The sequence below is a fragment of the Brienomyrus brachyistius genome, chromosome 11 (genome assembly GCF_023856365.1).
Source record: "Brienomyrus brachyistius isolate T26 chromosome 11, BBRACH_0.4, whole genome shotgun sequence".
Taxonomy (NCBI): domain Eukaryota; kingdom Metazoa; phylum Chordata; class Actinopteri; order Osteoglossiformes; family Mormyridae; genus Brienomyrus; species Brienomyrus brachyistius.
In genome coordinates this window covers 3,268,544-3,296,387 of record NC_064543.1, presented here as the reverse complement: position 1 = coordinate 3,296,387, position 27,844 = coordinate 3,268,544, and the positions used below count along the sequence as shown (strand labels likewise).

At 41.7% G+C, this 27,844-nt stretch overlaps 1 protein-coding gene across 2 annotated transcripts in view; it reads left to right on the top strand.

Moving 5' to 3' along the window:
- The first annotated feature begins 1,519 nt into the window (after positions 1-1,519).
- The window catches only part of LOC125704095 (inhibitory synaptic factor 1-like), a 31,259-nt gene continuing 4,934 nt past the window's right edge, over positions 1,520-27,844 (top strand). Inside the window, exons 1-2 of one of the 2 annotated variants that reach the window (XM_048969422.1) lie at positions 1,520-1,714; positions 2,993-3,393. In XM_048969422.1, the coding sequence (XP_048825379.1) occupies positions 3,250-3,393 (144 nt within the window). In that variant the 5' untranslated portion in view covers positions 1,520-1,714; positions 2,993-3,249. Of the gene's footprint in view, positions 2,800-2,992; positions 3,394-27,844 lie in introns of both variants that reach the window. The other variant, XM_048969421.1, reaches the window with a different exon arrangement.

Genomic DNA, 27,844 nt, shown 5'->3' with positions numbered 1-27,844 from the left:
CCCTTGAGTGCACGAGGGCCAACTCAAAGGTGCTCTCAGGGACAGTTAAATTATCCTTTGGGAATATTTTCCAGTGCACTGTGGGGGGAGGACCAACCCTGAATGAAAGGGAACGGACAACGTAAAGACTGATTTAAGGGCTGCGCAGAATCTACACTGTCAGTACGGCATAACCACACATCCTACGCCATAGCATGACACACATCCCCTTAAATGTAACTACAGATGTCAGGTTACAGCAGAGGGTGCGCGGCTAATGATGATGTAGATTCTGCACTGAAGTATAAATCAGCCTTAAGGGGACGTGCTGGCACACCCCACATACACACAGGGTATATAATGTGCCCTTATCCCAGGTCCATGGATTACAATACATAATGTTTTACTCCAGCCTTGTTAGACACACTGTTCAGCTGTCCGTGACCTGAGCCACTGTCTCCGTTTGGGCGACTCAGAAGAGATTTGAGGGCAGTACCTGGCTGTGTGTTGATTCCTTTTGTCCAGAGGCAGGTGTGAGCTTATGAAAGACCGACCTGGCAGCAAATATTCCCAGACAGATCCTTTTGGAAGAGTCTGTAGTGTTTCTGTAAGAGAGAGGCAAACACCAAGAACTCACAGCTCCCAAAATAATAGTAATGGAAAAATGCAAGATGCACAAATCATCCATGTGACCGAAACTGGTTAGCATGATAATCGACTGCTAAATATTCGTCAGGGTATTATATTAAAAGGAGCTTTTACTTTCCTTTCTTTTCTGATAAATATTTTAATGAAATATGCCTAATATCTACAAATATCTAATTATCCAGATGGAATAATTGTTGAACATGCACAAGAATTTCATAGATGATGTTTAAAGAATAAAATGCTTCCTAAGGCAGCAGGCCCACCTCTGGCACCCATATAAAATCCACCTCAGGTCACCCTGTCCTCCGTCCTCTAATTACTGTCATAACACTGCCAGCAATCCCTGTTTCATGGTTGCCTCAGTGGCCTGTCCATTTATTGTCCTATTACCCTACTCGTCTCCTTCACTTATTACCTTGATGTACCCCTTTCTGTTCCTCGTTACCTGTTTATGCTGCACCCTCTGTCATCTTCCCTAATTATCTAATCGTTCTCTTCCCATCCCTACTTCATCATGTCTGTGCTGTTCCTTCTCTTTCCCTATTACCTTATTGTGCTGCTCTTCCTGCTTTGCACCCCTCATCACCTCAGCGTGCTGTTCTGCCTTTCATCTTCCCCCATTACTTCAATGTGCCGTTCCAGCCCTTTATTTGGGGGAAACTGATCCCTCGTTCTCCTCCTCTTCCCTCTCTAGCTCAGCGTGCCGTTCCCTCTTCCCTCCCACCCACCCGCACGCTCCATAATTCCACACTGAATGAATCTTCCCTCTGACTGACTGAAGCAGCTTTGCCTGTGAGCAGATAGCAAGAGAGGGAGGGAGAGAGAGAGAGAGAGAGAGAAAGAGTGATATCGAGCAAGAGAAAAAGGGAGGGAGGGACTAGGGAGTGAGAGAGACGAGAGCAAGAAGAGAAGAGAACAGAGAGAGGAGCATGTGTATGCCTCTGTATGTGTCCTTGCGTGTGCGCGTGCTTGAAGGACACAGAAAGCCAGACGGCCAGTGGGAAGCACACGGCTGCTCTCTGACAGCTGTTCTTGCCACCGCAGCAGCAAGAAGCAGGCAGCAACAGCTCTGGAAAATCGCATCAATGTAAGGAGAAGGTGCGTCACCCAGAGGGGTGAGCAGATCGCGGTGTGTGGACTGGATTGTATTCGTACCAGGGCTAATTCAGCAAGTTTCAGCACAGCAGTTAATGTCTCTCTCTCTCTTTTTGTGCGTGTCTCTCTCTTTCCCCCTCGGTTTGTCGTGGTCCATTTTAACAGCTGCGATTCTGAGAAAAGGAAAGAAAAAACATCATCTGCTTTTCAGGCTCCCCAGGTGTCGTGCAGGATTGGCAGATTCCCCCTCTGGCAGCAGCCTGGATCCTCTGTGTGCCTCCCCTAATCTCTCTGGGGATGCACCGCCACAGCGTTCATCTCCTTCTGTTGGACCCCCAGGAACACAAAGCTAGCTAACAACTTGCTGGTTGGGGGGGCTGCTCAGTATAGGGAAAGTACAAGCAAAAAAAATTCCCCCTTGATTCTGGGCTGACTGCAAATGGAGGGAGTTTGATTACTTCATATACAGTTGCTTTTATACAACTCTCCGGTTCTCCCATGGACACGTGGGAGGGGGAAATAGGGGTGATTCTGAGCACTGGACCCATTGGTTTCTTGGCCCTGATGTTGGCTGTTGCCACTAATTAACCTTCCTCTTCTGTTTTTTTCTTACTCATTCATGTTTCCTGCTCCGGATCCAGCAACCATCAGTTGTCTTTCTTTGTTTTTTTTTTTTAATCTGATCGTTCATGTTACTTGGGCCAGAACAAACCATGGCAAAGGGATGGCTATAACTTCCCCTAATTTCTGTCCTGCTCTATCTCACTCCTGAAGAAGCAAAGGGCACAGTTCAGATGTCCCAAAAGAAATGGTCTTACAAAGGCTTCAAATGTGCGACTCTTTTGTTTCAGTCCAGAACAAAAATGGTCCTGTTTTGGTGACTCCTGAGGCTTTTTACCAATTTGCATGAGCAACAGAAGCAGGAGATTCATTCAGTCTCTGTCTACTAACAAAGATGTGGAAGACAATTATGAACTATAAAATTGAGTTTTTCAAAATAGGAGACTGATTTTGATTTACTGGGGTAATTCCAAGATGGAACTTCTCTGAGGAACTGCTTCTCATATGACTGAAATGGTAATATTAATGTGTATATTCACGTATTTTACACAAAAAACTAGGATAACCGCTAGTTCCATCCTCCATGAACTCACACGCATACGTAGGTGAGGGCATCACACACCCATGCACACACACAAAATTATGATTAATTTCTCGGCCTTTCTCAGCTTTTCGTTTTTTTTCACAAACGTCTCCACTGCCGCCGCAGATTTGATTGCTGGGAGTCCCGTGGCCTTCAGCACTTGTCCTCTGCTCACCGCCGGCTGTGGGTCTGCCACAGTGAAGTTCATGAGAAGGAAGTCAAGGCAAAGTAGGGCTTTGGTTGCCCCGGAGCTCTTAAGATGTTGAGATCTCCCCATATCACCGGTGTTCCCGTTTGGATCAGAAGTGCAGCACGTCCCCGACGCCAGGGACATGGACCCCAAAGCGGCTCCCCCGCGCACACCCCACCTTGCCCTGTGAAGGATGTCCCTCAGAGGAGCACCACCTCGGGACACCTCTGAGACCCCCAGCTCCAGAGAGAGAATCCGTAGCCACATGAAGATGGTGATAGACCAACTTGAAGGCATCCTCCAGGAGTTAAAGGAGGTGGCCAGCGAACTCCGAGAGGTAAGAGGTGGTTTTGATAAGAAATCCTTTGATTTCAATTCAGCTTTGACATGGTAACGTACCTTGTTGTACAGGACAGAGTAACATGGCACCTGTTCAAAGGACCGTGCTATCTATATCAAGAACAGAGGAAAATTTTTTAGGAGATTCCTTGCATCTCAAAAGACTTGCTTAGACTTACGTAAAGGAATTACTTGCATATTTAAATAATAGATTGGACTTGGTAGTAGTTACACAAAGACTCTTCTTATGCAAAGTTGTATTTGCGTATTCAGGAAATCCATAGTAACAAGTATGAGAGAAACTGTTTTAAAGATGCATTCTTCTCATCGAGAAAGGATACACGGTGTATGTTTGACATGCCATTGGGTTTAAGTTTTTCCTTGTGAGGTGTCCCTGTAAATCTGCGCTAAAACATAATGGAGAAAATATGCAGTAGCTTCCATAATTAAAACTTTCCACCAAAGGACACCCTCTCACTCAGCTGAATGCCTGTGGGGGGCCTCCTTCCCTAACTGCAACACCTCTCCTACACCCACTGAAACGCGTGCACATGTTTAATGTGCCCTCAGCTCCCAGTCTGCCATCAGTGTCTTATTAGCTCCAGCCATCCGGCCAATCAGGATGCAAGAGGCTCTCAGGGATGCATTAAACATGGAGGCTGTGACAGGCTGGCCGAGAGGGGCAGAGAAGCCGGCGGGGTGGAAAGCTGGCGGGGGCAGGGGTGGCAGACGGTCATAACTCACTGGTGCCAGGTTTCTGCCAACCCCCACTGCCGCCTGGCTTACGCTTCTTTATTTACTCAGATGGGATAAGAATCACAGCCATGGAATGTACCACATGCTTCCGCTGGAACCAGAACATATGAGATCTTCACAGTTTCACATACATAAACCACCCAAAACCACCAGCCTCACTGGCAGTAAATAAATATCCAGATTATATAACTAACCGAAAAATAACGTGACACAGTGAAGGACACAAGTCCAGCTTGCTCAGACAAATGCCAGTGATGATAATGAGGTCACAGCAATGAAGAGTAATTATCTGCTCAACGGCACCTGGAGCTACAAGCCTGGCTCCCTGAGCTTACAGAAACAGAACACACTGCTGTTCTGTATGAGCCGGTGTGAGATGTGCACTGATCTTGGGTATGAGCTTGGTTCTGTGTCATATGAGGTTGCACCAGATGACACGAATGGCCAAGGCATTGGCTGCCTTTACAGTATTCTGAGGTTTGAAGACATGACTTTGTTATGGCTGCTCTCGTGATAAATACGCCATTGGTCATTACATTTACGTTACGCCACACTATAAACTCCATACACCATAAGAAAATATAATCCAGTGCACAGTGATGCTAATCGTAACTGTTACATAGATTAAGCAAGTGCTGAGTGATCTGAAATGTATCTGTTGAAAACTGTATTGTCTAACAACACCAATAAGAACAAATATCGGCAGCAATTTAAATTTGCACAGGTCGTTAAGCACACAACGCGTCTTATCGGAAATCTGAAATGTATAAATTGTAGAAAACACTGGAGAAAAAACCTTATGGGTTTTTTCAGTGGAAACATGAACGTGGGTAATAAGGGTGAGAAATGGAGTAAATCGATAGCATTTAGCAGTGTGTGTACAGCATAAATAAATAACATTAGCTTCTGATATGCGGTTTAAATGAAAGAGATGCGCATTTGTGAAAGCAGCAGAGCGAGGCTGCACCACCAATGCCTCTCAGAAGCGCACTGAGCGGCAGAGCATTGTAAATGGATCAGGGAAGAAGAGATCGTTTCCCTCTCGATAATGAGCCACAGGATTAAGGCAGAAGGTAAAAACCAGGCTTAGAGGAACTTCGAATCGACCGAAGAAGTCTGAGTAAAAAAGCCGGTCTGTCACTGCCAGGCCGTAGGTAGAGTGCGGTTAGCCAATGGGAAATCTCCGATACAGCAATGACAGTGAGCCCATCAGTAAATTTGTTTTATCCTTGGTAACCGGTAGCATTAGGCTTGCATTTCCAGCACCCAAGGCTAATCAGGAGTTAATGAGCTTTATTGTTCGTTCTTCCCCAAGGTTCCACTTCTAGATTTCCAGCCAACTCTGGCCTTGTTCAGCATCCAGCAGACCTTAGGCTACACTCCACGCAAGTCCAGGAGATGCAATATTTTCACAATCAAGGTTATAAGATATTCATATTCAGCATCAAACAAACCCTTATGCAAGAAGCAGGCAATCCACACGGAACAGGCTTGCAATCCTGCCAACTTCATGGCTGAAATGTCATGCTGCAGAGGTCCTGAAAACGCCTTTGGCTATTTCAGATTAAGGGCTTACGGTCCCCATTCAGAAGCAAGAATGGCACTTTCAACCCTATAGTTAAATCGCTGCTCTGCTTCAAATAAACACAATGTATATATATAAAACCACTTCAATATCAAAAACTCAATGTTTCTGCTACATATCCAATGTCAAAACAGGGGCTTATGACACAATTTTGACTGAGTCAGATCATTTCCTCTAAAATATCTACAGGATAAGACTTATTAATAAACGTCATGCTAATACCATAATGATTTTAATCAAAGGACCAACTGGGCAGGCTGCAGTCATATCAGTCACAATCTGGCTGGAGCATAATAAATGCGACTACAATAAATATGACAGGCTGCTTGCTGTGCATTTTAGCTGCAGTGAAATTATTTACAATGCGAAACCATTTGAGAAACGAATGCAAATGAAATCCAAAGAGCCCATCAGCATTAAGAATGAGCATAAGAGGTGCTGCTGTGTGTCATAAAACGCTAATCATTCATCATGGTCCTTCAGCCCAAATTCCAGATGCAGAGTTTCCAGCTGTGACCTGTCCCTCCTGATACCAGAGGAGAGACTCAATTTACTGGGGATTAGCAGTAGGATTGGGATGAGCAGTGGACCTTCAAATATAGCAAATTCTCCCTCTGCTAGCAAAGCCAGCTTGGGCCGACAGCAGGGGCAGAATCACCCAGGAAAATGTTAATACTAATAACCTCCATTTTCTGGTGATACAGTTGACTGTTTACATCCTAAACTCCTCTTTAATCTCATCGGGCCAGAATAGGTTTCCTTTGTCAGTTAGTTTATTTAATCTCAACTAAAATTCGTCCGTTCCTTCCTAGGAAATACTACTCGTTATACTTAACGCCATGCAGAACTTAGGCTATACACAACGTTGTAGTGAATACAACATGTTGCTTTAGTTATTCCTGGATTTTTGTTAATAAAAAGCTTTCCCTTGTTATTCCTGTATTCTGCGTACATCTTTGTTAAACAGTACTAATGTACAACATTACACAGCATGTGACCATGTCTATATCAAGGTTCCAGCTCATTCAAGGCATTGTAAGACTCACCATGAAATGTTCAGGCAATCCTGATCTCCACATGTTACTCATTTCTGCAGTCCCTGGTAGGAATAACAGCTCCTATCCTGACGAAACATAATCTCTGCACGTCAGCTTAGCATCTTATCTAAAACGATGATACACATTAAAACACATTTGGTTCAATGACACTATCTTCCATTATTTTCAAGTCAGAAGTGTTTTCTGAATTATGCCTCTTTTTCTCCATCCAACCATATTTTATTGCTGACTTATGAGGAAAAAATGCTTTGCTAAATAGAACAGGCAGTAAAATTAAGAATATGCTTTAATTTGAAGCCCATGATGTATAAAAGAAGCAATAAAACAGCAATGAAAATCATCAGTTGTAAACCATCATCTTGGTATATGGAAATGAGGTACGAATAAGAAGTAACTGTTATACATATTATCAATATATGTCTCAAAAAGTGAGGTTTTCGCATCAACTAGATAGTAACCCGACTGAGCAACCAGGTGATCGATAGCTAGCAGACTTAAATGGTCCAGTTGGAACAGTATTTTTAATTGCTGGGTTTTCTGTTTCAATATTTTACACTTTTTTTACATTTTAATATTTCTCTGTTTGTTTCGCGAATAATCTGCATTAGCTAAGACCGAAACTCCATTTAGGACGTTTCAGAAGAATATACTGTGACTTTAAGACTGGGGGAAGAACTGTAGGAAAATCGTCAAGCAATGTAAAGCAAAAGGGGGAAGCGTACAGAGGAACAATGCGAAGAACGGAAAAAGTAGAAATTTTAATGGCTATTGCTCCAACAGCAAGACAGCAACCAAAAATGGGTCCCGAGAGGGTGGGAGTAATAACTGTGCTTTTGCTTCACGGACTGCAGTGTTGGATAAGTAGTTTAAGGCATGAACGACAAGAACATCCATCCATCCATTTTCCAAACCGCTTATCCTATTGGGTCGCGGGGGGTCCGGAGCCTATCCCGGAATCAATGGGCACGAGGCAGGGAACAACCCAGGATGGGGGGCCAGCCCATCGCAGGGCACACTCACACACCATTCACTCACACATGCACACCTACGGGCAATTCAGCAACTCCAATTAGCCTCAGCATGTTTTTGGACTGTGGGGGGAAACCGGAGTACCCGGAGGAAACCCCACGACGACACGGGGAGAACATGCAAACTCCGCACACATGTGACCCAGGCGGAGACTCGAACCCGGGTCCCAGAGGTGTGAGGCGACAGTGCTAACCACTGCACCACCATGCCGCCCCCGACAAGAACATAAGAAAGATAATTATATTATAGTTTGGCTTTGGACCATGATGTTTGGTTTTCAGCATTAGCAGTACTGGGCTATTGGCACATTCGTTCTTCAGCGGCGAGGATGCAATGCTATTTCTATTACTCGCTGAGGGGTTTTATTTTGCGTAGTTGAGTTGCTGGCTACTGTCAAGAATGCAAGCTAACCAGCAGCTTCATCCAAGCTTTAGATCTCATCTGCGCCGTTTTGGAGACTCAGACAGTTCCATTCCAGCAGAAGCACTGGGTGCTTGCACGTTTACACGTGCACTGCCAGCTGTTGGAGGGACAGTCAATCAGCTTGCTGAGTTCTGAAGCCTGTAAATTCATTTGGAATCCAGTTTCGTCCAGTTCCACAGTGCCATGTTATGTAACAGAGAGATACAATAGTTTGTCTGAACCACAAGCTGACCTTAAACAGGTTCCTTTGACTTCTGTCCTGAGATCCTCAGGGGGGGAAAAGTTAGGACACGATGGCCGTTAATCCTGCATGGCAGGCTGCCGTGAGCAGGAGTGACGCTTCCTTTACTGCAAGAGCCGAATATCTGGAGGCACGATTATTTGGGTCAGTCTAATACAACACTGAAAAGAAATCGAGGCCACACTGTTTGCATCAGTATCGACTGTTTAATTATTCATACTAATCAAACTATGGGGTCAGCCTGACTTTTACCTCCTGTGAACTAACACCCTAGATGCAAGTTTGCCTATAATAGACAAAAAAATAAGTAGTATCTTCTCTGTGATTAGGTTTTACCGCTAGCTTTTAGGCATGATTGAGCCATACAAAATACTCTTTCTTTTATATTTCTTATAACTAGCGGAGAAGCCTTCTCTGAGATAGGCGTTGTATCTTTCTGTCGTACATCATTTGATCTGGTCCCGGTATAATAATGAAAATTTCTGTGAAGACATCGACTAATTACTGCCATCCCACTTCTCTCAGGGAGAGAGTAAGCTAGTGTGTGGGGTGACACTTACTCTGTTGCGAGCTATTCTGTTCCTGACAGGAACAGATAGGTGCTTTAGTGGTGGGTATATTCACTCTAGTCTTCGCCCAGGAGTGTATATTACCAAAAGGCAGCATGTAATGACCTGAAAAATTTGACTATGATCTCTTCCTCCCCCCCCAAGAGAATCACAGTTTATAAAATAGGATGTGAGGTCAGAGTATCATGTCAGTGGTATGGGCCAATTAGTGGTGTTTAACATTCAATATTTAACAGAGTAAACAAGGTTCATGTAAGGTAAACAGAGGGAGGATAGTGAATAACCATTGATAATTTGCTAACGGGTTATTATTCACACTCCAAATGAGGGCAACAAGCATCAAATCTAAATGGACATTGCATAACAGGTGAACCTAGCACAGCATTACCCATAATGCCACTCACCACAAAAGCATTTGTAATTCCCATTCTTACAGTGGATTCTAGTTACAACGAATCAAGACAGTTCTTCCTTGATGCCAACCAAATGGTAAACGGTCAAGGTTTTGGCCGATGGAATGGATTGTACACACTCCATGTTATCTATAATGTATCACAACATTATTTAAACAATGAGAAATGAATTTCTTTATGGACTGAGAAATGACTGGACAGCCATTGCTGCTCATAGAATTTTAGTAACTAGTAGACAAGTTTGTCAAGAACAGGCTTTTATAAGTGCAAAATGTCAGTACAGCTTAGTGGTATTCATTACTAATCCTATTTAATTACCAGAAGTCATTAATATGTTTTAGTATATAAGTATTATTAATAATGCCTTTCTTCAGAGCTCCCTTGGATGGTAAACCCCATTTCACACTTATGGGGTTCCACATACTGTGAAAAAAGGTAGCATGCTTTGGTGACACAGCCCGGTATCAGCACTAACCTTCCACGAAAGATGGGTCGGGACACTGGGGGACAGATTTCCCCACCGGTGCCTCTGACACAGCTGCGGGGTGACAGACACTAAAAGAGAGAGAGAGAGCTTGCAGAAACAGCAGTCATTCTGAGGTAGAAACAGCTGGCCATGAGACTGCCCTGTTAAGTGTTTATACAGTAAACACCCAAAAGGCCTTTTTACATAGATCTGCCCACTTATATTTGGTTATTTAGCAGGCAGTTTTGTCCAAATCAACAAACAAGTGAGGATCAGAGAGTGGGGTCAGCCAACATCCCTGGGGCTAATGGGCTCAGATGCTTTGCTCAAGAGCCCAACAGTGATATTTTACTATGCTAGACATGGAATTTTAACCCACGACCGCCCAAGCACATGCACAGATCCTTAAAACCTACATTTGAACTTTTTAAAAAAATGTTATTGTAGACGCTCTTTGGATAAAGTTTAATATTGCCAGCTGAATAATAATGTTTCTCCATACTGAAAATATACTGTCATGTCTGCCTCCAGTCAGGACTCCCGCAGCCACATCCAGCCAGACCACATCCTGCCTCACTTTAACACTTAGACATACCTGCAGCATATCCCCTGATTAAACATAAAGACTTCTCAGAAGTAGAATCTTTCTGAGATCTTATGCTGGCTCAATGCTGTACTTCTGAGTGGCATCTACTGTATTCTGTTTCCTGACCCTGCTGCTGAATGTAGCTTGGCCTGCATTTGTCATAGATCACGTCTTGTTGCTCTATCATTACACACATCCATCCATCCATTTTCCAAACCTCAGCCTCAGTATGTTTTTGGGCTGTGGGGGGAAACCGGAGTACCCGGAGGAAACCCCACGACGACATGGAGAGAACATACAAACTCCACACACGTAACCCAGGCGGAGACTCGAACCTGGGTCCCAGAGGTGTGAGGCAACAGTGCTAACCACTGCACCACCATGCCGCCCCTCATTACACACATAGTTTCAAATATTCGCTAATAAAGAATACAATGTGTAAATGCCAATAGTGTCAAACCACGCAGTCAGATATAACACATGACGATTACTAATCATGATCACATTTTAGATGTATTAAAAAGGATAAGGAACAGACAGTGGAATTTGAATGAATTTTACGTCAAGCAATACAAGAGGTGCCGATATTTTTGCTTGGCTTGGGGAACATTTTTTAGCATCTTTGCAGTACTATACCGATTAGCCATAACATTGAAAGCGCTGACAGGTGAAGTGAATAACGTTGATTATCTCGTTACAGTTTTCACCTGTGAAGGGTGCCATTATATTTTAGGCAAGTGAACAGTCAGTTCTTGAAGTTGTTGTGTTGGAAGCAGAAAAAAGGACATGCGTAAAGATCTGAGTGACTTTGACAAAGGCCAAATTGTGATGGCTAGACGACTGGGTTGGCAGGTCTTGTGGGGTGTTTCTGGTATGCAGTGGTCAGTACCTACCAAAGGTGGCTCAAACGAGGCCAACTGGTGAATCAACGAAGAAGCCTTGGCCACCAAAGGCTGATGCGTTTGGGGAATGAAGGCTAACCCATCTGGTTCAATCCTACTGGAGAGCTATTGTAGCACAAACTGCTGAAAAGGTTAATGCTGGCTATGATAGAAGTGTGTCAGAACACACAGTGCATTGCAGCTGGCTGCACATGGGGCTGTGTAACTGCAGACTGGTCAGAGTACCCATGCTGACCCCTGTCCACCACTGAAAGCAAATGGTGAAAGTGTCAGAACTGGACCAAGGAGCAATAAAAGAAGGTTGCCTGGACTGATACATGTAAGTCATATTTTATTTTATATTTAGTGGTTAGCCAGGTACATGTGTGTTTACCCAGGAAAGAGATGGCACTAGGATGCACTATGTGAAGAAGACAAGCTGGCTGAGAAAGTGTGACGCTCTGGCCAATGTTGTGCTGGGAAACCTTGGGTCCTGGCGTTCATGTGGATGTTACTGGGACACGTACCACCTGCAAACCAAGTATACCCTTTCATAGCAAAGCTATTATCCGATGGCTGTGGCCTCTTTCGGTATGATGCAAAAATTATTGAGGAATTTGAGGAACATGGATAAGTCTTACAAATGTTGACTTGTCCTCTAAATTCCCAAGATCTCAATGTGATTGACCATCTGTAGGATGTGCTGGACAAACAAGTCCGATCCATGGAGGCCCCACCTCGCAAATTACAGGACTTAAGGGATTTACTGCTAACGTCTTGGTGCCAAATACCACAGGATACCTTCAGTGGTCTTATGAAGTCCATCCATGCCTCGACGGGTCAGAGCTGTTCTGGCAGTGTGATGGGGACCACCGCAATACCAGGCAGCTGGTTTAAATGTTATGTCTAATCTGTAATATGCAAACAAAGCACCAAATAAATGCCCCTTGGTAGATTTCAACCCATGCCTAATTATCAGCTAATTAACAAATAATAACTGCTTCATTCACACTTGAAGTCCCTAAAGTGAAAAAGTGTGGTGATGAGTCATGGTTCACAGAGGTAGAGCCTGTGCTCTGCTTGATCGACTGCCCATTGACCTGTCCTGAACAGAACACACACACACACACATACACACAGGTTTGTAATTATATCTTTGTGAGGACTCTCCATTAATTTCTCTAGGGGAAACTGTAATCCTAACACGACAACCTTAAGCCCCACCCAGCCCTAACCGTAACCATATGTAACCAAGCAAAATACGACTTTTGACATTTTTAGTTTTTTTTTTTTTAAATTCCCCACAACAGGTTTTTGTTACATTGGAGCGGGGGGGGGGGGGGGGGGGCACAATGTAACGAACATAATCCATGCACACAAGCACACACAGGACTACATGCTTTGCGTAGTGTGTCCCCACCCTTCACGGTGTCCGTAGTAAGATGCAGCTGCTAGGTAACAGCTCAGAGAATCTGTTGTCTCTCGAGGCTTCCACTTGCATACATCTTACTCCTACGCACATTCCTCCCCTTTAAGCCTTTAAGTCTTTTTTTATTCATGCTGAAAAATGACACAGGCACAACTTGCAATACTGTCCTCAATTTAGCTGTCACTCACAATCTAGCCACATGTTTTATGCAGGACTAATCAACATAGACAAGCGTTTTTGATGTACAGAACCTTGGAAGAGGACTAAGTTATAGGTAATATATCTAGATGACAACATCGTGTGTATATTTTTTGTCATTATTCATGCTTTCCTATATTTTTTTTGGGGGGGGAGGATAGATGATAAAAATGCCCCCCCCTCTAATATATCTCTTATTAAGGTAGTATTTGCAATGCCATGTACAAATACTCCCAGTGAAAGGGGAATTAAGTATTAATTAATCAGTCTTTGGATATCATGCCCAAGATCATCTAGTCTTGCCTCAATCTGGCCTCTCCCTGACACAATGCCAGATTTTCTGGGCTCCATTAGTCCTGCCTGCCGTCAGAACTAGGCAAAAAAAACTATGACTAGCTGGCAGAGTTCATGCCTGTCCCTGTTCTGCTGTCAGTTTCCTTGATGTGGCTTGAATGGAGAAGAAAAAAAAAAACCAGAGTTGGGGTCAAGGTCACCAGGCAAAAGAGGCAGCCCCAGAAAGAGGCAGTACAGCTGCACTTCCTGCCTGTAATGGGTGGGATGCAGTGGCAGAAAGAGGGGAAATGCACACAAAGTAGCGCAGCTGCTTGACACTTCTTTGGTGTTTCTCTCCATTGTTCCCCTTTCATCTCTATGTGCATCAGAACTTCCCACAATGCATCATACCTGCACCCGGCTGCCCGAACGACCTCATAGAGACCTATCATAGACACCGCAGCAAACCAGTGGTGATTGTGCTTTCCGGCCCATGTGAATACTGGAGGGTAATCTCCCTGAAGAGGACTGCCGCCACCCCCGCCCCCATTTCACATAATAATCTCCTGCTTGGCCACAAACAATAATAAAAAACAGAATCGACGACATGAGAAACTGACAGCTGGTGAAAGCTGACTCAGTCACTCTGTGACTGTCCTCATCCTCGCATTATTGTACACAGATGTTCTGTGAAATTGAACTTTTTCATAAAATTGCAGTACTTCTGCTTGTGCGCCGTATAACTGACAGCAGTGTCCATGGGACAGCAAAGTAGGAAAAAAAAAAATCTGTTATTCAATAAAACATGATTCTCAGAAAAAGGTCAGCCATCGTATCAGAATACAAGTGCCCCCCCCCCCCCCCCCCCCCCCCCTGCAGTGCCCGGCTTGACTGGACACATGAGTGGCCAGTAATCTCCATATTTTTTTAAACCGGAATTGCTTGAGGAAATAAGTATCTCGATAAATGACAACCTTGAAGAAAGTGATCGATAAAGCTTGGAATTAATAGAAATATTTGCTTTTTCTTAATGGCCGTGGCTGGACTCGTCCATGTGGCGACTCCCAAAACACAACGTTTCATCTGATCAGTGATGCATCTTTATCCATTCAGATTCTCCAAATGAATAATAAATGTATTCTCTTTCATCCATCCATCCATCCATCCATCCATCCATCCATCCATCTCTATTTGCTGTGTAAATTACAGCTTATCTGCTGCATGTCATATTATTATGGTATGATAACAAAGATCATTTCATGTTCAAGATCCAGTTGCTATGTTCCGTCAGAGTTCTAACCATAAAACACAGTCATTTGCTAATAAAATAACTCTAATTTGGACTTCAATGACAAAAACACAATGCAGAGATGTGCTATTTTAAGAACATGATAGGCACTCTGTCCCTTGGTTAAAGACATCAGCATGTGGAAGGCTTCCCGATGTGTTTTTCACACTGTTCCTCACTAATTAACACCCATGGCAGGAAGGAAATTTAGCTTTCCTGGGACCTAGTGGCACCCAGGAGTTCAAGTTCCAGGCTATAAGCTTGCTAGCTGTCAGACAGTGTGGCTATTAAACACACGGAGAAGATCTGCTCGCATGTTAACTGAGGAACAACTCACAGAAGCTGTAAAGAAAAAGAAAAGATGGAGATGATGCATTCTTCATGCTAGAATGTAGAGGTCACCTGTGTCCATGTGGATCCGACAGTGTGACCAAGGCTGCCTGATAATCAGGGGCAGCGTGGCTTATAAAATGCTCACATTACTTTGTCTGAGGTGGACAGCACAGTAATACTGCCCTTTTGAGCAGCTAAGACCAGACATGTTCCATGGAGGACTAAACATGACATAAGGATGCATTCAAAATAAATAAATGTACAAAAATCACGAAACATGTACAAAAATACATACATGTATACATTTTGGTCATAAAAAATGGCATAATTAGCTCTGCACTTATTCGTTTATCTATTTCTGCATTTCTGTATGTATACTTTTCTTCATTTATTTAATTTAGTTTCTGTCTCTGTATGTTAATAAGGTAGGTGGGTCTAACCTCACTCAGAGCAGGATTGGTTAAAGAGGTGGGATCATTTCGGCTCTACTACTAATGCTTGATGACTGCTGTGGGTGCTTTTTGGAACACCTGAGCATTGCAAGGCTTACGGATTACTATTAGGTAGCTATAATTTATTATATTATATTATATTATATTATATTATATTATATTATATTATGTTATATTATATTATGTTATATTATGTTATATTAATTATATTATATTATATTATATTATATTATATTAGCTAGTTATAATCCACTTATCTAATGTGTTCACAATCCTTAATTTTATGTAGTCCTGTATTACTGATGGAAAATTTTTTACGAGTCATTGCTAATGATTTAAGATCATTAGCGAATGATTTTGCAAACCACACACCAATGACTACCTTCCATTTCGTCTGGAAGGATTAATGGATAATTTACTTCAGCTCAATGCTGATATGGCTGCGGACCCCTGACCCAGCTGTGTCTGAACTGTGGTCAAATCATTCACACTTAAAATGTGTGACGCGGGCAAAAATATACAATTACTATATCAGATCACGCATAGAAAAATGCAGGGTTGGTATCATGGGGGGAATTCAAGCTATTGTGCTCCTCCAACACTAGCCACTAAGGACAATGACTTTTTTATTTATTTCAATTTTATTTTTTAATAAAGTCGTTCATCTTAAAACAATACCGATCTGCCTTTCTCAGCTCATACAGTATATACGGGTCATGTGCTTATCCAATGCTTTGCCACCCCCCAGGTTCGGGGCCATTCTGGAATGCTTTTATCAATTCCAATGCAAATCAGGAAACGGAACTGGAGTTGGGATTAGAAAGAAAAACTATGGGGAACAGAATTGCAATTTCATTCAAATTTCAGGGAGATTTAAATTCCAACTCTAGTTTGTTTGCTTGTTTGTTTATACTAATGCTAAGTCCTCCATTATCTTAAGCATCTGTCTGCAGATGAACTAAAAAACCTTTCTAAACAATCTTCTGTCATTGGTGTACTCTGCCCTCACAGGAATACAAGTAGTGAAGAAGACATTGACATGAGTTCAAAGATCCAAGCTAGGAATTCCGGAAGTGCTTTGACAAAGTCACTTACTGTACTGGTCTTGCAAGACCAGTGTTTTGGAGTCTTTATAGCATCTGAATGGTTTTTGTCCCATGGTCATAGTGAAGGCTTTATCATATATGGCAGAGGTAGTGACATAAAACCACAGAGACACTTATTTACTGTTCACATGCTGTATATCATGTGCTAATTTCTACTAGCACGTCTGTGAGAATCGTCATGTTATGTTGAACTGGCTTTCACTTCTGTAAATTCGCACCTACAAACTTGGATGTGAGACCAACTGGAAAAACATAAGCTGCTGCTGGAAGAGGTGTTGGCGTGGCTGTGGTCTCTGTGGATCCCAGTGCCCCAGTGCAGTGATGTGGACACCGTGCTGTAAAAGTGGTTAAGACGTAATATCGAGATCCTGACTCTCTGTGGTCATAAAAGGTCCCAGGGCATCTTTTGAAAGAGTCGGTGTGGTACCCCGATGTTCTGGCTAAAATTGCCCACTGTGGCCCATTATAGTCGCCCTGTAGGTTGATTTGGTGAATTCTCTCCTGCCCCTTCAGCACCTTAGCTACTGTGTGGTGAGCGTACTGGTGTACAATGACTGCCGTCACATCGTCCAGGTGGGGGCTACACAGTGGTAGTAGATGAAGGGGCTCCCCATTGGTTCTGCAAAGTGCTTTGGGTGTCTATAAATGTAACATTCATTTATTTATTCCGTTCAGCCATTGTACAGTATAGTACTCTCTCAAGTAAATGGTTCTGAGTTATTGGGAATGCATCGATTTATTGCAATGTCAATCTCCATGCTCCACTGGTGATGCAACTAGCTGGATTTAGTCACGGTTTCGGTTCTTATAGTAAGCTGGGCCATGTCCGCGTGGGTGTGGATTGGGTTCCGCTCGCATAATTTACAATGGAAAATTGTTTCTTGTGGTTTGGTTCTTGGTGGCAGTGGAAAAGTGCCAGAACTTAGAAAGGGCATGGCTGTTCTTTAATTGTTATGCATGAACTTGATGTAACTATATCAGTTCTTTATGGCTAAGAAAAGCAGGTTCGTATTGATCTTTAACTTCAAAATATTGTGGAATATCCACCAGAAACCTTTTGAAATACCAAAGTTAAGACCACCCAGCATGGCAGTTAAAGAAATACATACATCCAAAAGCTGCAATCTATAGATATCCAGGAGAAGAAGATGTGAAATGAGTGTCAACTAGGATGTAGTGCAAGCAAATGACTGCAGGCGTGTGTGCTGTTCTTTGGAGAATGCATACTAACTTCAATACCAACTTTGCAAATATCATAAACAAGATATTTTATCAATAGCCCAGCTGCCTCGAAAAGACTTTATAGTCCTGTCTGTTTAAATGGGTGGTGGGGGGGGGGGGTTGGTGTAGTTTGACATATTAAAATATTTAAGTCCAGACAAAGGAACTAGACCATATGACAGTCCCAAAATTCAAACATGGAGCAAAGCTGTACCCCAGGCATTGTTTCTGTGGGGAGCACTGACTGAATCGTATCAGTTAAATGGCAATAGGAAGACAGCACTGAACAGTGCCAGTCAGGAAATTTGTATCCTGAATCAGCCGTGACCTTCAAGCTCAAGGTTCCACTGTGAAATCATATGTCTCGCCTGCAGTGTACAGCAGTAGTAGTAGCTTGTGGCAAAGAAAACCCAGACACTGAAACAGTCAGAAAAAGCGCGTAATGGACTACAAACATTTTAACAGCTTTCTGAAAACCCCGGCAAGGTGCAGTAGTTTATAACAAATCTCACACGTACGTATATCCATGTATTGAGTTGTTCACACACATTTAATCTTAGTACTGTCATTTTCTCTCATTTTAATGCATTTTTTTCCCTAACTCCATTCTGGAAAAAGTCATAGAGGAAGATCTGCTAAGGAACTACTAAACGCAACGCCAAGTATTTTTACAGAAAATAAATTAAAATTACATGCTAGTGACTTACAGACTATATAATGTTTACTTTCAATTCCTTCTTCAACTCCAGTTTTATTGACAGTCACCATTAAAATGTAATTTTTGTATTTAATGAAAATCAATAATGTTTGATCAGAGAATTCTAATTTCCTGTCTTCTTCACCTTATTGACATTTCATGCTCTCTATTCATGGCATTTAATTTAAAAATGCAAAGATAAGCATTTCCTATATTGTGGTATAAACATATGAGAAAATGTCTAATAAAAACACCATTCCATTCGCTGCTGGTCAACCTATTACTGTAGGTGATATTGGTTACCGCCTAGGGCACCATCTTCTGCACTAATTCGTCCCCCCCCAGGCTTGCCTGCAGCACCACCTGTGTGCTATTTCCATCTATAAATATTTCCTTTACCTTGCACCACCTTTTCTTCCAATAGCAACATCTATTCATTCTCCTTAAAAAAATTAACCACATACAACATTAGTTTCTCTTATCAGAGCTGGAAATTAAACCTGCTGTCGAAATGAGCCACAAGATTCTGAGTGAGATGAATGCGAAAAGTATAGCTCCCAAAACCAGAACAAGGTATTTGACTCAGAAAAAAAAAACATTTGGTTATAACACAAAAGTTGGATAATAATCACAGTAGATTAAATTATACTGCATCCACTACTCCCAGCAGTGCTGTACTGTACAGTATGTGGGTCGGTCACAAACCCATCATCCTCAGCAGGTACCCTGTACCTCACTCTCAGGTACCTTGAAGTTCGCCTTAGAGAAGCTGCTAAAATTAGGCCAAAAATGACGATAAGGATGGTGCTTATGTAATGTAGATATAATAAAAGTAAATCAAGCTGAAAGAAAGATATTGACCATGCTAACACATCTTTCATTATCGGACCCAAATACAACTTCTCAGTCCTATCTCCCATGCTCATGTAGGTCTAGACAGGTGTAGACATTAAGCAGCCAACAAGAAAGATGGCAGTTTTGGGGTAAAAATCCGCCAAATTTACACACATTCTGCATTTCAACCAGGTATTTACACACATTCTGCAGGGTTCTTCATTATATTGCTTAGAAAGTGGCTGAGGTGAGTCTTTCTGCTTTGTATCATAGTAAGTGTCCAAAACTTGGTGTCTGATTTCTGCAGTGGTATTTGTTGATGTGACGGGGCATGATGAAGTAGGGACGACCCATGTAGTTACTCCAACAAAACAGGGTTTTATTGACGTAACAGAACACAAAGGGAGAATCAGAAAACAAAAGGTCCACGATGGGTCAAAAGGAAACTAGTAAAACCGAAAACGGCAGGACAAAAATACCAAAGGTTGTGATGAACACAAGGAGCTACAATAACTAACATGGGATTAATTATAATGACTACAGCTAACAATCAGACAGGTAACACAGGGCAACAGCCACAACGACCCACTGAGGAACAGAACATAAACTGGGACTTAAATACACTAATCACAAGACAGGTTAGAACCATAACTAATCAACCCTTCATTATGGACTTGAAGCAGCAGGGAACAGGTGGGGAAAATTACAACTGACAGGCACTAAAGACTAGGAAATCTTAAACACTGAAGGCAATGTACACTAGGAGAGACTAGGGACACGAGTACAAACTAACATAATTAAACAAGGCACATGTGGGATAACCATAGCCTAGATTAACAATACCAGATACACGGGGATAAAATAAAACCAAGATATTAAACAAAGGTGAGGCTGGCTTCTGGTCAGCATTGAATTCATCACAAGGGATGTTTGTTTTTGCTTTTGTACTTGGTACCCATACAGTATAATGCCACTGAAGGCATTCTAAAACTGAAAACAGTATTAGTACTGGAAAAAAAGTATTAGTACAAAACGTTTTGCTGAAAAAAGAGGGAAAGAAACAGAGCAGGCCAGTGCACTCCATCATTCCACTTGACAGCTGTGGTCTGCACAAATATCGGGTGGATAGGCGACCTGCTCCCTCTTACCCCAGGCTGCCAGCACTGCTTTACATGTCTGCCAAAGTCCTCCACTCTCTTAGTAGCACCTGGCCAACCTCCATTGTAAGTGTAGTTTTCATTGTGTATCTTCTAAGTGCTGTTTGTCTTATTCAGTAACCCTGTGAATGCATCAGAGTGCTGATTATTCAACATAATTGCAAAGCACCATGAACAAAGTAACATACTGACTGATTTGGCGCTTGGACATTTCCCCATCCATTCTTTGTTTGAATTTTGCACATTTCCCCAAGATCACAACATTGCGACGGACATCTTTGCTCCTTGGTTTCAGAACATAAAACAATCTCACAGAATTCACGTTTAAAACAACTGAAAATTTACTTTATCTTAAATGCATTTGTAAAGCATTCCGAAGTTTCATTTCCTGACATCTCATCCAGGGTGTAGGATTGGCTCCAGGGCACACTCTCTTCAACTCTGGCTAGTGTAGGCAGTTAGAAAATGGATGGGTGGATGGATGGATGGATGGATAGATGGGATTTTTTTCTATGACTTATGAGCATGTGTTTGTATAAATTTCAAATAACCGTAATATCTGAGAGTACTGAAATGAGAGGCTATGCTAACAGAGGACGAGTGAAGAATGGGGTGTTTGTGTGTCTGTTTTTCCTTATATGTAGTGGGGCAGTCTATATAATGTAAAGGCTTCTCGGACGCTTAGCAGCCGGGAGAAACCATGACCAGTAATCATGCAGAAATATAACAACAGGTGACCCCACAAACCCACACACATCACCTCTCCAGCAATGTTATCATTTTCATTACTTTTACTTACAGTATTCCAGCCCATAGCTGGCTTTCTTTCCACAGAATAATGTTTCGCACAGAAGATGATATGCTGGGTGAACATAACTGCCCCACCCCCCACCTCCATTCTTTCAGCCAACCTATCATCTTCTTACAAGTCAGAATTGTACTAATAATACCATCATCACATACTAATAATATAATTCTCTGGCAAATCAGGGTTGTACTAATAACAATATAGATAATGATGATTTAATGTCTTTGTCACTATTCAGCCAAAAATACTGCCAATTTTCTTTGTAAAAGTAAAATCTATACTGGCTCAGCAAGGAAGGGGTGTTTTCGGGATCTAAATACTGCTGTTTGCTCTGGCAGAAATTATGGGTTCTCATGTCAGAACTTTCAGACCTCCTATTGTTGGCTCAGTGAAAGCTTCTGCTGCTTGTGGAATCGCAGTGCGGTGCGGTCAGAATATCCTCGGGAGCTGAGCATACAGATACACATGCACACATAATGTACAGCTGTATATTTTAGCTCCGAACTGCAAAACGCCAAATCATTTTTTAGTTTGAAGTAAGCAATGTTGAACACATGAAATATCTAAACCTGTGCGACTTTCACAGAGTCAAAACTGAGCAGATACTTGGTAAACAAAGAGGAAAGCAGGGATTATCAGATAAATTGAAGAGCTGATTGAATTGACTGAATTGAAGAGCATTGATGAGAGTAGAAACCATCAACCCATTCTATGCCTCATAGTAGTGAAATGAAACTGACAGTGACTGGTAGGGCAAGGGTCACATATGGTGAATGCCAGGAAAGCGAAAGAAAAAAACACACACACCGAATGTGTCAGCTAGTCGCTGAACCACTAAGCTTAATTTGTCAGATTTTTGCTGGTGTCTGTGGTTAATATCTAGGGATATTTCTTTAGAGACAGAAGGATTAGCATTAACTGGGTCTGTGGTGTTTCACTTTTTTTTTTGCAAGCTCAGACACCTGTGATGTCTTCATCTGTAATGTTTCCTGTTGATTGAAGTAGCACATCTCCCGAAGTAGGAGGGATTACAAATGAGGCCTTCACTGTGGACAGGGCAGTCCTATTGAAGAGAATAACAGGACTGTGGGAACTTCAAAAGGGATGGAGACTGTGTGACACTGCAAAGGCCTTTAGAAAGATGGAGGTCATGTGATCCTGATTTTGCCAAGTTTGATGTGGCCCTTGGATCAGCAAGGGAGGAGGCTGCATGTCACTTCTTTAACCAACCAACGTCTTCATTGTGTGACATCAACGCACTAATTAAAAGCAGTGTTTTCAGTTAAGTGGCAAGGTGCACAGATTCCTGAAGTACTGTGCATGCCATTTGTTAAGGGACATGTCATAGATAATTATAGAGAAAACATTGTGATATATAAAGGCAAGTAAGGGTGTGTCTTTATTTCATGGTAACCATGATAGAAATAATAATTATAACAAAAATAATAGCAGAAATGATAATAACAAGGCTTGAGCCAATAAACCTTCTGATCACAAGTTGGTATAAATCTGATCTGATCACTCATCACGGGGATAAAAACATTCAGCATCGCGGGATAGTTGATAGTGCTTGATACGTTTTGTTTAAAAAAAATCTGCCAGATGGATGCACACATAGGATACAAACATGGTCATTTACAATATTTGTTTTATTTTATTGAAGGCTTATACCTTAAAATCTTAAGATCTTTCATGTTATAAAGTGCACTTTCAATGATTGTCAGGCTTCTGTTTTTAGAGCTATTTGCCAAATAGGTTTCAGACTCAGACTCAAAATCAGTAACACAAAACTACATAAAGTATTTTTGACTCTTTCAATCTTATTGCATGCAACCCATGATAATCAATTAGTTTGTATAGTAAGATGTGTATTTTTGCTCAGTGTTAGTTTCAGTAACTTGCCTGGATTTGTACTGAGTGGGATGACTGTAAATCTCTTATGTCTTAAGCATCCACGCTGAGTCATGTCTATAAATGGAAACCCATTAATGACTTAGACCTGTGGTAAATTGGTCAAAAGACTGCTTGACCTGCAGCTCCCAAAGCACTGAGACTACGACTCATCAATACACATCAAGACATATTGGCATATTTAACCACATAATAAAGCACTGTGGTTATCTTTGTGTTTGTAATTTTATAAATCACTGATTTTTAACACATGCACTTATGCAAAACTGAAAAACTGATGGAAAAATAAAAAATCAAGCAAGCACCTAAAAAAACTTCTGTTTGGGATTTGAAACCACAATCTTCCACGGTGTTTTCATTACAGATACAAGAATATGCAAGCTCCTAATTTCGTTTAGTGAAACAAGCAAAAACATATATTTCGATGGATGCTTTTTCTGGAAATGTATGGTAATGACAATCTGGCCATTTATTTCACTTCTGGGGAACCACTTGTTATCACAACAAGCTTAATTAACAGGCAAGAGCAATGATTGGCTGAGAATACCTTCCTGTTTTTTGTTTTTTTAATCAAGCATACCAAACAGGCAAAGAGCCATTTTTAAACACAAATAGTTCACAGTGCTGTGAGTGCCATAGCCAAGTAGCAGAAAACACTATGCTATTAGCACATAAAGATAAAACAGTATAAATCTTATCTAAATGTTAATTGACTGTTTAAAAGGCTCAGTGTGGCAGCAGCAACAATATCAACCCGTAACTCACACCCTTCCAAAGCCTTGCAGAATTATCATCACCCAACTGCAATGTTCACGGTGCTCCCATTGGCAAGGCATTGATTGGTTTTTAATAGCAATATGACCACATTTAGCTCACTGCCTGCACACGCTCAGAGACATTGCTTACTGCTGCGCAAATCCTGTTAATTATGTGGTATGCAATCTCCATCGCAGGCTCAGTGTTGAGGAATCGAGCTGCTGTTAAGTTGAGGGCTGCTGCTCCTTGAGGACTGGAAGGTTTTTGTCAATAAATGTCAACTGGTATTCTCCGGGTTCTATGAACAATTTGTGATGCAGTTCCTCCCCCACTCAACTGGTGACATTGTCATTCCTGGTGACTCATTAACTGAGAGTTTACATCTACTCTCTCCAAACTTAATTTATTGCATGCAGCATTTGGGTAAATATACATCTAAATATAGCGAAGTCACCAATTTTGTGGAGGTGAAGCGAGTGTACCTGCCAGATAGTGTCACACAGGGGATTACTGGATGTCTCAGAATAGCTTCCTTTCGCAAATCACCATCCAAGTCCTCGCCCCCACCCATGCCCCCCTCCCTCCCAACGCCACACGCGCGCACACATGCACAACTTGGCTAGCTTTCAAATTCAATGTTTTATGAACTGACAGGTCTGGTAAAGGTGTTGAGGCTTCAGAAGAGACCCACAGATCCGGAGAACAAAAGTGAGTAGAACGCATTGTGACAGATGTTCTCACTCCTAGAGATGACTGCCCTGTACATTGTTAAAGATCAAGGTGCGAACTAAGAGAAACAGCAAAATGTTTTAAAAGAGGAAGGAAAGGGAGAGATTCTGCTGTTACAGGGATTGTAAAATTGCCACAGTCCATGTATCCACTGAGTTTTTCATTAAATTTGTTTTCTCTGTTTTTCCTTAAATCTGACACCAACAGCATTTGTTGTACAAGTAGCATCATCTGTCCTGCTGTATTTAATCCAAAAAAGAGAACTGAAGTATGTACTATCAAATACACTGTATTTTTGCTAAAACGTTAGCAATGATGGCATCAAAGAATTCAAGTCATACCACAATTCTGGACTCACTCCGCGTATACGTTAATAAATGTGACATCCCTGAATTACTGTACGTTTTGGGACCTTTATGTAGTTTCCGAAGAACAGTAAAAACAAACTGAGGCTAAATTAGAATCGGAAAGATAATTACATCCTTTGATGTGACTTAATGTTTGTGACTAAGACTTTGAACGTAATGTATATGAGGGTATTAAATATACTGCATAATAACACATATGAAATTGATTGTTATTAATAACTGAATACTGAATAATGTACAGCACCATGAAAATGTAATGGGCAGTCAAAGGAAAATGATTTTTAAGTGATCTTCACCCATCCATCCATTTTCCAAACTGCTTATCCTACTGGGTCGCGGGGGGTCCGGAGCCTATCCTGGAAGCAATGGGCACGAGGCAGGGAACAACCCAGGATGGGGGGCCAGCCCATCGCAGGGCACACTCACACACCATTCACTCACACATGCACACCTACGGGCAATTTAGCAACTCCAATCAGCCTCAGCATGTTTTTGGACTGTGGGGAGAAACCGGAGTACCCGGAGGAAACCCCACGACAACATGGGGAGTGTCATGATCTGGGGCGAGCAGAGCAGCGATTGTGCAGGCAGGCGTGCAAGGAGTAGGCTGACAGGCAGAGATCGGGGCAAAACTTGGGGTTTATTGAGGGAACGGGGAGCAGGAGACATTAACCACACCAATACCACAATGACGGACAAGGGGAACAGGTAAGACCAGGACTTAAATAGGACGTGACTAATCAAAATAAGCAGACACAGATGGAGACGATCAGGGAAGCACACGTGGGTAATCAGGGGGCGTGGTACACACGAGGAGTGGACGAGCCGGGCATGACAGGGAGAACATGCAAACTCCACACACATGTAACCCAGGCAGAAACTCGAACCCGGGTCCTAGAGGTGTGAGGCAACAGTGCTAAGCACTGCACTGGTGAAAACTTTTATGTTTGCCAGCTTAGCCAAACCTCCCCTTACAGTATGTCACCACACAGTTCTAACAAACATTAGTAACAATTTCTATAAAGCCCTATTCTATAATGTGTCACAAATTCCCTCATAAACCATTATAAACATGGCTGTAACTATCTTAAAAAGGCATTAACACCTAATAGCCATGTTTATTATGCATTAGATAGATAGATAGATAGATAGATAGATAGATAGATAGATAGATAGATAGATAGATAGATAGATAGATAGATAGATAGATAGATAAAACTTTATTAATCCCTCGGGTGGATTCCTCTGGGAAATTCGGTTTCCAAAAGCACAGCACTGACAGAAGTTACATAACGTTATGCTTTATGAATCTCTCATCTATAATGAACTATAAATACCTTCATAATGCATTACAAAGCATCCTTAATTCTAATACTGACCATCATAATGCATTAGGCAGGCATTTAGAGTGCATTTCATTTCATAAGGCAGTCATAATGCATAATAAACATGGTTCCTAGCTGTTTAATGCATTTTTAGGATAGTTGCATCCATGTCTATAATTCTTTGAGTGTATTATAATGCATTATGATGACTGTATACGCATGTATTTTTCGACTACACCACTAGCACACCTTGTATGGCCAATCAATACTTCATTGACATGTTTATTTTTAAGTAATTTAGTTAAGTCAGCAGGAGGTGAAATGAAAGGAATACAGGGAATGGCTGAGGTGTCATTGAGGAGGGTTTGGGAACTGAAGCGATATTCTTTTAGCCACCAGTAACTCTTGGGGGAACAAAAGAAAGTCTTACTAGTTTTTATTATCGTATTCTTAACTTGCATGTGTTCTAATATTAAATTGTATTTTCTTCTGAGCAAATATATACTTACTACTCAGATAAATAGTTTTAACCATGTTCTTTGAATACCTACAACTTATTGCATACACAAATTATTTATCTGTTCTAAATTTGTATCAACCATGACCTGAGGTACTGTAGTTGGCTCTAACTATAGAAGAATATACACTGTATCGAAAGATTTATTGATCACTGCCTAAATAGCCCATTAGCTGTTGATCCACTGCTTTGCAAGGCAACAAGACAATGTGACAGAAAAATATGTGTATTACATATGCAATGCATCAGGGATCAGGGTTAGGGAGAAAGGCCTGTTATGTTTGTGTGTGTGTGTGTGTGTGGGGGGGGGGGGGGGGGTTGTGCTGCACGTCCCTAATTAGATTACTAATTAGAGGACTGATTGGCTGAAGAGTCCTCACACCTGGGTTTGAACAGCTAACCTAAAAGTTATTGGAAATCCTGCATACACAATTTCCCTTTGGGGTAAGATTGCCTTTCCTTGAAATCCACTGAAATTAATTAACATTGGTGTATAACTACATATAATTGGTTTGTTTTGTGTCCCGAAAATTAGTGCAGATATAAAAAAAAATGGATATTGGCGAGCTTCTACTTTCAATGCAACAAAATAATAAAAGGTGCTAAAAAGCATACTTGCTGCACATATTTACCTAAAACATATAATGAAAGACAAAGTAAAAATATATACTAAATATTACTGCTCATCTGCACTCAGAAGGAGCAATAATGAGTTAATGAAATGCTGGTTCTATGGGGTAAAATGGGGTAAAAAAAGAACTGGAAGCATAGGAACAGAAGTAACCCAAAGCTGACAGAGGTGACCTCATACTGAGAGGGACTCATACGGTCCTTCTTTCCTTCCTGTCTTCGATATACTCTTCACCAATAAGAAAGTGAACTGCATCTGACACCAAAGGGTCATTGCAGGGGTCACTTGTCAATTTTGGATAAAACCACAGTGCCAATTAGCGAACAGCTTGTTTGGATGTACATGCGTCTAGGTTGAAATTCAATAGAACTGAGAAGTTCTAAGTGAAGGTGAAGTATTTACTGCTAGT